This window comes from Pararge aegeria, chromosome 7, assembly GCF_905163445.1.
Source record: "Pararge aegeria chromosome 7, ilParAegt1.1, whole genome shotgun sequence".
NCBI classification, from domain to species: domain Eukaryota; kingdom Metazoa; phylum Arthropoda; class Insecta; order Lepidoptera; family Nymphalidae; genus Pararge; species Pararge aegeria.
In genome coordinates this window covers 554,752-567,831 of record NC_053186.1, presented here as the reverse complement: position 1 = coordinate 567,831, position 13,080 = coordinate 554,752, and the positions used below count along the sequence as shown (strand labels likewise).

Sequence of the window (13,080 nt, the reverse complement as noted above, 5' to 3'; positions counted from 1 at the left end):
GATACGAGCTTCAGATGTCCCCTACTATTACTAAACTACCCCCACTTTTAACGAGGACGATAACGACTATTAAATCGCTCCTAAATAGTACTATTAAGCAACATCTTCTATTACAAGCCCCAAATTATTATTACTAACCCCCACTTCAATTAAATGATGTTCTTCTACCATTACTAAAATACACGTACTTTTAACGCGTGATAATAACATTATTAAATCACTCATAGTATAACTGTGCGATATCTACTTTTGCTAATGGCTCCTACTTTAACTAGGAATAAACCTAGTTAAAGTATATATTCATTCAATAAACCTCACTATAACAAAGTACCCCTAATATTACCGAGTGCCCCCCCTTTTACCAAGTGCGCCGTACTATTACAGAGTGCCCCTTACTATTACCAAACGCCCCTTATGATTACCGAGCGCCCCCCCCTATAACCAAGTGCCCCTAGTCGTGTGCCGAGTGCCCGTGCTATTGTGTGTGTGCGTGGTGGCAGCCACTCACTTGGATGGCGACACGGAGTCCTCCAGCATGGCGGAGCCCTCGTCGCCCTCGATGCCGAGGTGGTCGCGCGCGCGGCGCTTGCGCACGATGATGTCGATGTAGCCCGCGATCACTTGCAGGATCTGCTCGGCCTCCGTCGTCTGCACCGAGTAGTACTGGTCGCTGCAACAATCAACATTTTTCTTTGTTTCCTTTGAACACCCACCTTGGAATTTAAATAAATAAATATACGACGACAATACACACATCGCCACCTAGTCCCAAAGTAATCGTAGCTTGTGTTATGGGTACTTAGTACCTGATGAATATTTTTATGAATAATATACATAAATAAATGGCAACACCCAGACAAACATTCATGCTAATCACACAAACATTTTCCAGTAGTGGGAATCGAACCCACGGCCTTGGACTCAGAAAGCAGGGTCGCTGCAAACTACGCCAATCTGCCGTTTATATTCACGTACGTGTGCTTATCACTGCCTGCTGAGCGACAAGCACACGTACAGAGGAATAATAAATATTACGGTCGGTTTCAGTATTGTTCTCTCTTTTTAAACCGACTTAGACTTCCACGAATATATATATATGTTTTCGATTTAAAAAACCTAACCTGTAGTCCCCAAAGTCCAGGGTGAAGGTGTTGGGACTGGCGCACCAGCGTCGCACCGTGGTGAGGGGCCAGGTCTGCAGGATTTCCTTGGTCTTCTCATCCAGACGCAGCACGGAGTCTTTGGTGACTCCGAGCAGTCGCGGCACTAGTTTATTCTTGCCTTTCATTTTTTCCTGCGGGTTTTATAATATGCTAATGAACTTTGAAATTCCATTCCGTTTTACTGTGCAGACTCTTTTATGTGACCAATGATACACATGTTGTACCTCTAAACTAATTGACACATTTCAGACAGAGCCTTTAGACACCAGTTAATTCAGTTTATGTACAACAGAATTGGAATCAATGCCAATATCGTTTATAATAAAATGAATGTTAAAATTTAAATTGTTGATGTTGGAAAAGAGCAACTGCTGAGTTTCTTGCCGGCTTCTTGTCGGTAGAATCTGCCTTCCGAACCGGTGGTAGAGTCACTACAAACAGACAGACTTGACGTTTCAAAAGCGCTTATATTAGGAATTTTGAATAGTCGGTTACTACGCGACTTCGTACCGTAACGATAAATCGCTTGGCGGCAAATCTTTGATGGTAGGTTGGTAACTAGCTACCGCCAAAGCCCCCAGACAATTATTATCGTAATTTTATTGCAATGGACATTGGGTGTGTAAAAATATTTTCCGTGTATAGCAGTTTGGCCGTGTGTTGATAGCACATCAGAATACAGTTGTAACAACCCTTCTCTTCCCGCGGGTGTCGTAAGAGGCGACTAAATCTTTAGATTTTTTCTTTCTTTTGAGAAATGAAACGAGAGAATAAGGGAATATAACTGAGTACGTGCAGCGTCCTCTGTGCTACTACCGCGGTCACCCGGCCGGCACGCGTGGTGCGGGCAGCAGGGGACTGTTACAGTCACCTTGACGAGGAAGAAGGCGACGCCGTAGGTCTTGAGGTCGCGCGCGCTCTTGGTGTAGAGCACCTTGGCGTCGAGCTCGCTGAGCCCCGCGTGCCGGCGATGCTCCTTGAACACCTTCTTCTCGATGCCCTTCACCTTCATGTACGAAGCCGGCAGGAATTCCTTCAAGCTGGACAGACCAAAAGTGTTTAAGGGATTTTATCCAGAGTGTGGCGAGGATTTAAGGGGCCAAACGAAGGCAGCTTTAAGCCTGAGTGGTATAATATACTTTTCACACCTCACGAGCCAATAAAGTTGTTTGTGAATTTTTTTATACACTTAATACTGTATGGTTTGCACTTCACACGCTATGGTGAGTGAAAGGGACGCCATCATACGTAAGAGCGAGAAAGCATTACAACGAACATATTTTATTCAGATACCCACTGTGTGATGTTCCTTATTCAAATTATAAAAGCCTCTTGGGACACCAGCGCAACATTACTTTCCCGCTGAGCCTAGCATGTATTGATGTACTTGACCTATCAATGCTAGGCTATGTAATAAGCTCTGTCGACAGAGTGGTGTTAACATTACTTTTTAACTCCCGACGCAAAAACATGCTATAAAGTTTGAAGTATCTGTAGCCACGTAGCGCACGAACGGATAAAGCGATTTTAATTTAGTTTTTTTTGTTTGAATGTTCTTAGCTATGTTTCATGAAAATCGGTCTAAGATGGCCGCCGCCACAAAATGGAAATAACCATCAAAGTGTTGTTTAATGCATAGGCGATGGTTTCCAACTTAACATCAGTTGGGCCATCTGCTCGAGGCTACGAGGAAAGCTCGAGCGAGGTTTCCAGACGCGCTTTGTTCTAAGAAGGCTGCCCTGTTTAGTTCTTTTTAGAATCCTCATCTCACATTGTTCTAAACGACCCTCTGTAAGTATTGACGTGACAAAGTGTATTTATTTATTTCTTTAGCACAATAAATCATAAAATGTAACGTATGAATGCCGAGTTTAGGCGGCAGCCATTTTTAAAATTAATGCACATATTTTTTACTACCGACAGTGTTAAAAGTCACATGTGAAATGAACTCACTCCAGAAATCCCATGGTATGTTTGTCCTCCTTGTGGTCTCCGAACTGAATCTGACACTGGATGCCGGCGAACTCGCACGCTGCAACGACACGGACAGTTATTATGAATCTATTGGCTACAAAGAATAGTAAAGCCTAATTCGCGGAATCAATTAATAAATTCTTCAATCTTTTTACTCCACACCAAACATATCTTCCCTAGAGTACTTTCTGCTGACGCTTCTCTTCGACACCGGAGCACTACGGCCTTAACCTCTTTTCATTGCGGGGGAGGCCCGCGGTAATCTTAGACTAATATATAAAGCTGAAGAGTTTAATTGTTTCTTTGTTTAATTGATTCCAGCAACTACTGGACCGATTTAAAAAATTCTTTCAATTTTGGATAGTCCATTTATCGAGGACTATTAAGACTAATACCATAGTTTTCTCTTTTGAGAGTTTCCGCTGCGTAAACGGCTAAAGTTTTGATAATATCATTGAATCAAGAGCATACAGAATCCTCATTCAGCCATTGTTGTACGTTGCGTGCGTCGTGTCCTGTGAGCTCACCCTTGTCCTGCGTGATGGGGTGCGTGCCGGCCAGGATGGCGTCGCGCGCCTGCACGTACAGCAGCGTGAGCTGCACGGGGTCGCGCGAGTCCACGTTGCGGTCCGAGAAGAACAGCCGCCGCCGCAGCAGCAGCGTCTCCGCCGCCTCCACGCCCTGCTCGCGCAGCGTGGCGCCCGGCTCCACCCAGTTCACTGCGCACGCACACTTCGAACTTTCGGCTCGGCCTTTTGGCGGAACGCTTGTCGAAACTCGAACCATAAGTATCTCCAAGATTATGACTCTAAAAGACGATTCAGAGTTTCATACTCGAAAACGACTCCCCGATTGTGCTCGAGTAAATCTTGTACTAAGGCTGCAGAAGTATCTACGCTCTCTATAAGTTTGTACTAAACATTACGTGCTAAGACGATCATTTCGTAATTATTGTTTCTGGAAACATGAATTCTAATAAAAAAGCCTAGCAAGTTATTGCGAAATAAGTGGCAAATAATGTACGGCGAGATTTAAACGCTATATGTGTAAATTCTTTCGTTTAGGTACTTCTGGAAGATCACTTTGACGTAAGTTTTGCTTTATTTCCCATATTACAAACAGGTGTGTGCATAACATTCTTGCTTGGGATAGAAAATTAAAAATAAATTCACAATTCTTTTCAGAGGTCAGGTTTCTTTACAGTCTTCGTTGTTTCATGGATTTAAGAGTATAATATTAATTTCAACTCTCAAATCCATAAGAAATCTATATAGGACAGACGTCGGAAACCTGTAGAAAAAAATCCTCACCCTCATCATCAGTTCTCAACTTCTTCCTCAGCTGCTCCATTTTAGCATCGCGTTCTTTCTCCTGGTGTCTTCGTTTAAGGGTGAGGGTGCCATAGTTCGGCTTCTCACAGGGGTCCGCTTCTTCTTTCTGTTCCTCACGGACCTAGGAGCAAAAACTAATTCAATACCCAATATTCGACAATAAAATTTTAAGGACACTGCAACCCCTTAGCACGAATTTTAGATCTTAAACTGGGAGAGTTGCGGACAATTCCAATAGCGACGAATCCCAACGAGTACAGACAAGCGTGACAGGTCAGCGAAGACACAGAAAGATAAATTGTAATGGTCCTCAGAACAAGGCTATCTTGAGTGATGAAATCGCCATTTAAGTTAGGGATTGAACAGTTTAAAGTAGAGCTCTTCTAGTATTACAATGAAACTACTAAATCGGTGCTGGCTTAACTACTGGTGGCTTTGTCCTCCATCGAGGATATCTTACGATATTTTAGTTGGGGATTGTACAGTTTGCACATTCGAGCTCAAATTTAGCACTCTTCGTATTACAGGTAAACTCTTAAAAACTCTATCAGCTTAACTACTAGTGGCTTACTTCAGTCTGGCTGACTTTAAGATAACAGATTGAGTTAACAAAATCTAGCTCTAGAAGACAAACCAAATTACAGAAGTCAACTCACCAGCCCGTACTCGTCATAGTTGGTGATGCCGATCTTGGTGCAGATCACCACCATCAGGTTAGCTACAATTTGACTGTCGTCTACGAGCAAGGTTTTCACTGTGCCTGTGGACAAAAGGGTCATCATCATCATCATCACATCACAACTTGTGGATAACTAATAACCGAAATGGCCGCCACACAATTTTCTAAGCTGCCACTCTATTTAAATAAACCATCGGGAGTTTCTTCAAAGTAGTTTAACTTAATTAAAAGGGTTGGTATTCATTCTAGATGAATATATTCGTGAGACAAATATTCAACTATGCACAATTCCATTTCTGTGCACATCTGATCTGTTTGGCCAGTAAAAAATATCAGTTATAAAAATATTGTGATTATAGAATTAGTAATATCGAATTTTGAATCTTAAACTTTTATTATGAATCCATCTCCATCATAAAGAAAGTTTTCTAAACATGCAAAATAACTCTCAAGTCAGTTCAATTATATTACCATCCAACATCCGGACCCTCAAATTCCTGGTCTTCTTATTGTACTCCAGCAGATCTCCGTTCCTGAGCATATAGTAGTCCAAGCTTCTGGAAGCCTCTAGCCAGATACCCTTCTTGTTGTCTTCTTCTGAGGCGAGGAAGAGGCCGTATTCTTTCGCTGTTCGAGAGAGAGTTATGCAAATTATTATACTGACTAGATACTCGGTGCGGTGACTTACTATGTGGAAACGGATATTTCATAAGTAGCCTCGTAAAAGATATTTCAACAAAAAAGTTTACTTACGGTCATTAGCATTCGCCTCCAGGATCTTCTCGCGAATAATGCGGCAGGCGTCGTAAACAGTTGTGGAGGGGTCGAACTGAATGGTCTTCACCACTTTGCCCCCCTCTAGGGATATCTTGAGCGATAGCGTTGCCATTTTGGTGAGGGATTGTGTCCTTTAAATAAAATAATACCAGAAATTAGCACTTTATAATAATAAACTTGTAATTTTCAGAGACTTTTCGGAAACTTGACTTACTTATGGATAGTAGCAGTTTGCACGCGTTGTGGGCTCGAGGGTTCTAGGTCTAATGAGTGTGAGCTGCTTCTCCGTTCCTCTCTAGGTTTCGGCCTCCTTTCGTGACTAAAGGAGCGGTGTCTCGGCCGGCTTTGAAATGAGCCCTGGAATAGAATATTCAATCGTTAATTAAACTATGCTTACCAATCAAGTTAATAGTCAAAGAACCTTCTTATTCTTGCCCTGCCGGTGGATATTTGGGGTCATCAACACGTCTTCTTGAAATTTGAAAGGACACTTTTTATTCTGGTTTTTGCATTTTGTGAACCAACTGTCTTGTTGGCGTATTACCGATAATCATAGAATGATCGCGATTCTATATAACCATCGGTAGTCTTCTGATTCACCACCATGATCCGAGGCCTCTCAAAGTCCTTCCATTGCGCAAAGGTCTCTGTTACGAGAGAAGGAGTATAAAGCTGAGACCTCCCCGTTGCTACGTTCTTTCTGAAGCTTGGTGACAAGCTCCTGGACGTGCAGTGTTACTTACGGGTCTGGGCGCGGTCAGTCGCCTCCAGCTGTCCTGTAGCGCGTCTTCGATGCGAAGACGCAAGCTGCGTCACGCGCTCGGAAATGCTTGCGGTGGATGCTCGTCTGATTCCTGGAACAACATTCATTCCCTCGTTAATACATCGTGAAATATATACTAGTTATATTGCCTAGCCTAGTAATTTTTTTTTAAATGAGTTTTGTCTTAATTCAATAAAAAAATAATTAAAACAAAAAATAAACAGAAGACAGAAAATTATTACAGTATAATAAATGTAAATTAGGCAGTTATTGATTGATCGAAATTATCGTATCTTAATTTTAGAATACTAAAAATCCTTTCCTTTGTGGGCCAACAAGAAAAGAAACCTCATAATAGATTTCTAGATGCAATGTTAAATAATGTAGGTAATCTATTTCCTTAGAAACAGCATTCCACCCTGTGGCACCCTTTTGTCTCAGATACATGTCAACTATATGTCCAATCTTACAGGGACTTGAGTGAACTCTAAGAACACAACCTCTTCATAAGAGTTTGATGCCTATTGACTACAATGTCAATCCACCTCCATTGTATCTTAATCCTAATAACCACCTAACCTTTTTATTGACAAATATGAACAAATAAGTAACCGAACACCATAATTGATTCTCTCACAATAGCCATTAGCCACTGTGTCACATAATACAGATGCTTTACTCTTTAAGACAATGCCGTCCTCCCTGTGACACCCCTTTTGTTTGTGATACAAAACATGTCACATCTAAGACGATCCTTTTACGGGCAGGAGTAGAAATTACATCTACAAACACGAAGTCTATTAGCTATTATCTCCAGTTTCATGTGAGTATTGAAATCATTAATAACAATATGCTACACGATATAGCTTCTTTACTGTTTAAGAAAAGGTTGTCCTCCCGGTGACACCCGTTTTTTTGTGATACATATATCACATCTTTGTTTATGCTTTTGAGGAATTGAGCCGTATGGCCTTATCAAACGCGCCATAGGAGTTCGAGAGCTATGGACCGCGACTTCATAGCTCTATTGTGTCTTGATTTGCAAAGCCAACAAACCGGTAGATTGATAACTAAGAACAAACTAGTAACTGAACACCATAATTGATTCCCACTGAATAGACAAGACGATATGAAACATAAAATAGTTCCTTTACTCTCTGAGAATCAGACGACGTAACTGTGATACCCTAACTGTTTGTGGCATTAATATATAAAAAAAAACAGCTCAAGCGACCAGGCAAGTACGAAATTGGCCGTACCAATAATATTAAAGAAACTCATTCAAACACCTACTATCATGAAGCTCAAAATTCGCTTCAAGAGCACTTTGTCACCAACAATTTTGGAGTAAAGACTTTTTTTGGTTGCTTAACATGTGGAACAATAAATATTACAAAACAAAAACATTCTATGCATTTTTAAATTAAGTGCCTGTATTGTAGACCGTCTTCAAATGAGAGCCTTTGTAGTAGTTATAAAAAAGCTTAAATGTTGAGTAATTAATAACCCTTGTCTCTCTCTTACTAAGGTAAAATAATGGGAAAAGTTTGTAAATTTTGTTTTTAAATTATTTAAAAGTGACGATCGTCTTTTATAGGAATTCCTTCCACCTTGCACAATATTCCTAAAAGGATTCTGGGAACTTACTATGAACGTCTATCATATGAAAGAACTCATTAAAAAACCCCACGGTCATAACCCTGGCCTTTATAGCACTAAGTTTTGCATAAAAGGGTACTCCGTCGACAACTATGCAGCCTAGTGGAATGTTAATGGTCCAATATGACTGAGTGTCGCGTTGAGTCGGCTCAGTTATTGCTCAATAAAGGTTCTTAAAATTTTATTTGTTGAATTTCATTACTTTCGAACTATTATGGTATATCAAATCGTTGATGAACGAGGGCTAGAAGATTAATTCACATACGAGTAGAATTGGTTATTCGTAGTCTCTTAAAGTGATTTGAATAATTGTAACTACTAACTATAAGAATTGTTAACGTCTCCGTTATCTATACTGCACATATACATGCACTGAACTCGCTAAAATAGAAAATAATACCAAGATACAATATAGATCACAATTAAAATACAATAAGCGTGGAGTACCACAGGGAAGTATATTAGGGCCTTTACTTTTTCTAATTTATATTAATGACATTCCAAAGGCAACGACTCATCCTTGTGTGTTATTTGCGGACGATACGACTGTATTAATAAAATGTTATAATAAAACGACATACGAAAATGACATCAATTACGCTTTAGAAAATATAATTAATTGGCTTTGTAATTATGACTTAAAAATAAATTTAAGCAAAACAAAAATGATACAATTCAGTAACTATAACGCTAAAACTCTGCCAATGAACATTAAATATGATGATACGCAAGTTCAAGAAGTTGACGCTTTAAATTTTTTAGGTATAATGTATGACAAAAACTGTAATTGGAAAGCGCACATTGATTATGTATGTGTAAAATTAGACAAATTTATTTATGCGTCAAGACGATAACAATAAGTGCGGCTTTAAATGGCCACGGATATGTATCATCCGTGTTATCATATGGCTTGATACTGTGGGAAAACTCCGGTGATTTTATAAGGGCATTAACACTTCAGAAGAAATGCATACGGGCTATTTGCAACGTAGGGCCATTAGAAAGTTGTAAACCTCTTTTTAGGAAATTAGGTATTCTACCACTGCCTTGTATGTATATAAGAGATATACGTATATTTGTTAAAAGATATTCAAATTATTTTAAAAGAAATTGTGAATATAATACGTATAAAGCGTCAGATATCCCAACAAGCTCTGTACTGCAAAACGATGCAATAGTACATATATGAAATGTGCTTGCGGTATGGCTGTAAAAATATATAATAAACTACCAACCGATTTCGAAAACATGAATCTTAATATGTTTAAGAATAAATTAAGTAAAAAGCTTCTCGAAAACGTTATTATGATGTAAAAGAATATTTATTATAAACTAATTTTAAATATAAAATATGGATTATTATTTCGATTTGGTTATTTATTTATTTATTTATTTACTGTCTGTATGTTATTTATGTACTTTGGTTATTTATTTTTAATTTTATCATGTGTTTGTAATGTTTTATTTGACATTTAATTAAGGTTGATCTTTTTAATATCCAATGAACCAAATTTGCACACTATTAATTTAGTAGAATGTTATGCTCTCTAAAATAACTATATTGTTTACCAACGTCTTTATATTGTACAAACGTTCTTGCAAATAAATGATTATTATTATTATTATCATTATACTAACATACTAATATTGTAAATAACAATGAAGATATTTGATTCTGATTGTAACCAGTTTAATTCTGACAAGAGTGCTACAAAGACAAATTAGAAAAGAATACGCCAGAAATGGATCATTAAAAATTCAGCGCGGTTCATTCGCGATAAACTGAATTAAGTCCCGATACTTTGTGTGTACTGATCGGACAAAGTGAGAATGCCGCGCTGTAGGGATGACCTAATCCGAGCGCGCCCTATTTCCGTCGCTTAGCAACGTCGCCGACGCCGCGGCGCCTTTCGACCGCATCAGTAGGTTGAGGTATTACCGAACACGTAACAAAATAAAACATCAACAAGAGTTTAAAACTCTTCACTTGAAACTAAGACCTAGGATGGTTTAAATAAGAACATACCTGTAAGCAGCTACTTTGTTCGGACGATTATGATAAAAATAAAATAGTATGCTGCTTTACAGAAGTATTTCCCATAAGCTTATGTAAACATAAAGAACATGTTAATAACTCTTTGAATGTATGGAAACCTGAATAAGATTGAAAATGTTTCAAGCGCTAAGTTTGCTAACGTAAAATCCACACAAGTTCATACAACAAGTGGACATCGATTTAAACGTGTCATTTTCAGGGAGTACAGTAGTTATATCACGTGTATATCACGTCTTACAGCTACTGTATCGGTATCTATTATGTATGGTGTACCGTTACTAAGTTTTTTAATAAACGTCATTCAAATGGTTAACTGTTTCGAAGGACATACATAGTTATTAATGGTATGAATTCACAGACAAAACCGCTGTGAAAACTAGCGACCTCCGTATTTTTTTAAAAATATCCAGTTCCATCTATAAAAGGATGATCACTGACGTGACATGTTTTGTATCACAAACAAAAGGGGTGTCACAGGGAGCACGGCATTGTCCTTAGGAATAAAGTATCTATTATGTGACATAGTGGCTAATGGCTATTGTGTGTGAATCAATTATGGTATTCGGTTACTTGTTTGTTCATTTGTCAATCAAATGGTTTGATATTGCGAATTAGACACAATGGAGATACACTAATAGACCATATAAGAATGGACTTTGATATGAGATATTTTGTAGCATAAACAAAGGGAAAATAGAGTAACTATTTCATGTGATCTTAAGGAATTTATTATGGTGTTCAGTTACGTTTTTCTTCACATTTGTCAATGAAAAGAAGATATGTATAATGCAGAAAGAGGACACATATGCTATTTATGAGGATGATACTGAATAAATTGCCGTGTTGTCCAAACCAAAAAACCATCTTCCTTCTCGTCTCTAGTAAACCTGCCCTGTGTACCCTTAAAACCTATTTCTATTAAATAAATATATTAGATTAAAAGGTTATCAAAACATAGTCAGAGAGCATTGTTGTGCTCATAAGTCAAATAGGCAAAAGGAAATACAAATCCTTAACGTATATAGTCCGTAAAAGGAAAGTTGTTACAACAAATCTGTGTAGCTAAGACAGGTAAAGCAAGCCTGTGTTCTACGTCTTAGGAAGCCTTGTTCACACCCGAGATAATTTTACTACGTCACTTATCATGTATGCAAACAATTTTTTACAAATTCAAATATTTATCTTACTCTAACATCCTTTACTATTTTTGTTTGGACGTAGTGGGTGGTGTCGAGAGAGATTTTGGTAAAGTAGCCGTCAGAATTACTGACGGCTACTTTACCAAAATGAATAACGCATGTATTGACGGGATCCATAAGACAGTAAAGATCTAAACGACGACCACATACTCATAGATGGTGTTACGACATCAAACCAGTTGTACAGTTCCTGAAAAAAAGCGGCACATAACCGCAGAGCACGGAAATTAAGATTTGAACTCCTATTGCTTCAGAAAAAAGAAAGAAAAATGCTTATTTAAAGACTGAGTAGAACCTAAGATAAAACTTAAGAGTATTATGAAACCGATGGCAAACCATCGAATGGCGACTCCTCAATAGAAAACACAATCTACCATAGTAGACAAGGTAGATTTACCACACCGCCAGCGCAGCACAATACATTACAGTGTAGAAATCTCAACAAAAGACCCACTCCAGGAGTTGAAAAAAGAATACCGACCAAATGAGGAACTCATTTCATTGTATGCCATTTATTGGTGGTTAGATTTGAATGACTAATAGCCATAATATCACTTATATTATTATGCCATACAATAATCACTCGACCAAACCAATAAATCTAAAAGCCCATTACAGTTAACAAAAAGAAAATATATTATCAGTCAAGAAATGTACGCAAATAAGTGGTACGCATGCGTCGATTATGTCCTCTCGTACTGAGTGGACGGGAGCAATCGATAGACGCCGGCGCCGAATAGTCTGGCGCCTAGTTTGAAAACAAGGGCACCCACTAGGACCTCAAGACGGGATGATATTATTAGAAATAACCAGGAATCCTCAGTCCTTACTACGGATTAAATAAAACCATTTCCTTTAATATTCTGTTGCTTCTAATTTTCTGTACTGTCCTGTGTAGCAGTACTTTTATACTAGAATGACGGGGGACAAAGAGACCAAATATTTAACACTAACCACATGAGATTTAGTTTAACAGGCAATGGCAAAACCGATTTTAACTGCACTTCGACTGCGGTCGACTTTCTAGACTACTTTATAAAGGACGCACGGTACGGAGCACGGGAAAATAGAAAATCTGCTCGGATAAAGCTGCAGGTAACTAGCGGCGAATAACAAAACACCATCACGGTATTATCAAAACTCAAGAATTGCAGAAAACATATATTCTTGCTTGAATGCAAACAATCAAATTTTAATACCTACAAGTTGACATTTCTTTAACACTAAGATATATTTCCTCCCCTCCCTGCCCCGCACAGAGGAGGGGTAGCAATCGATGAGACGCCGGCGCCGACTTGTCTGGCGCCGAAAATAGAAATGACTGTCCCATTTTGTATACTCAGTAAATCAATGATGTCTCATTGAAGCTTATGTACCCGCCTAAGTTTGTAGTGGACCTCTTAGACCTACAGGGCTTGGATACGCTCTACGAGATAATTGAAACTCTCGTAATTTTGGTTCCAAGTTGAAGAACACGTG

At 38.8% G+C, this 13,080-nt stretch overlaps 1 protein-coding gene across 9 annotated transcripts in view; it reads right to left on the bottom strand.

Annotated features, from left to right (window-relative positions):
* LOC120624897 (talin-1) overlaps nucleotides 1–13,080 on the bottom strand; it is an 86,547-nt gene that overhangs the window by 51,559 nt on the left and 21,908 nt on the right. For 8 of the 9 annotated variants that reach the window (XM_039891670.1, XM_039891671.1, XM_039891668.1 and 5 more), the window contains exons 3-13: nucleotides 6,668–6,778; nucleotides 6,139–6,281; nucleotides 5,901–6,055; nucleotides 5,619–5,774; nucleotides 5,125–5,228; nucleotides 4,448–4,589; nucleotides 3,665–3,856; nucleotides 3,117–3,195; nucleotides 2,035–2,203; nucleotides 1,122–1,294; nucleotides 509–670 (exon numbers count right to left, since the gene is read on the bottom strand). In XM_039891670.1, the coding sequence (XP_039747604.1) occupies nucleotides 509–670; nucleotides 1,122–1,294; nucleotides 2,035–2,203; nucleotides 3,117–3,195; nucleotides 3,665–3,856; nucleotides 4,448–4,589; nucleotides 5,125–5,228; nucleotides 5,619–5,774; nucleotides 5,901–6,036 (1,313 nt within the window). In that variant the 5' untranslated portion in view covers nucleotides 6,037–6,055; nucleotides 6,139–6,281; nucleotides 6,668–6,778. Of the gene's footprint in view, nucleotides 1–508; nucleotides 671–1,121; nucleotides 1,295–2,034; nucleotides 2,204–3,116; nucleotides 3,196–3,664; nucleotides 3,857–4,447; nucleotides 4,590–5,124; nucleotides 5,229–5,618; nucleotides 5,775–5,900; nucleotides 6,056–6,138; nucleotides 6,282–6,667; nucleotides 6,779–13,080 lie in introns of those variants that run through there. The other variant, XM_039891674.1, reaches the window with a different exon arrangement.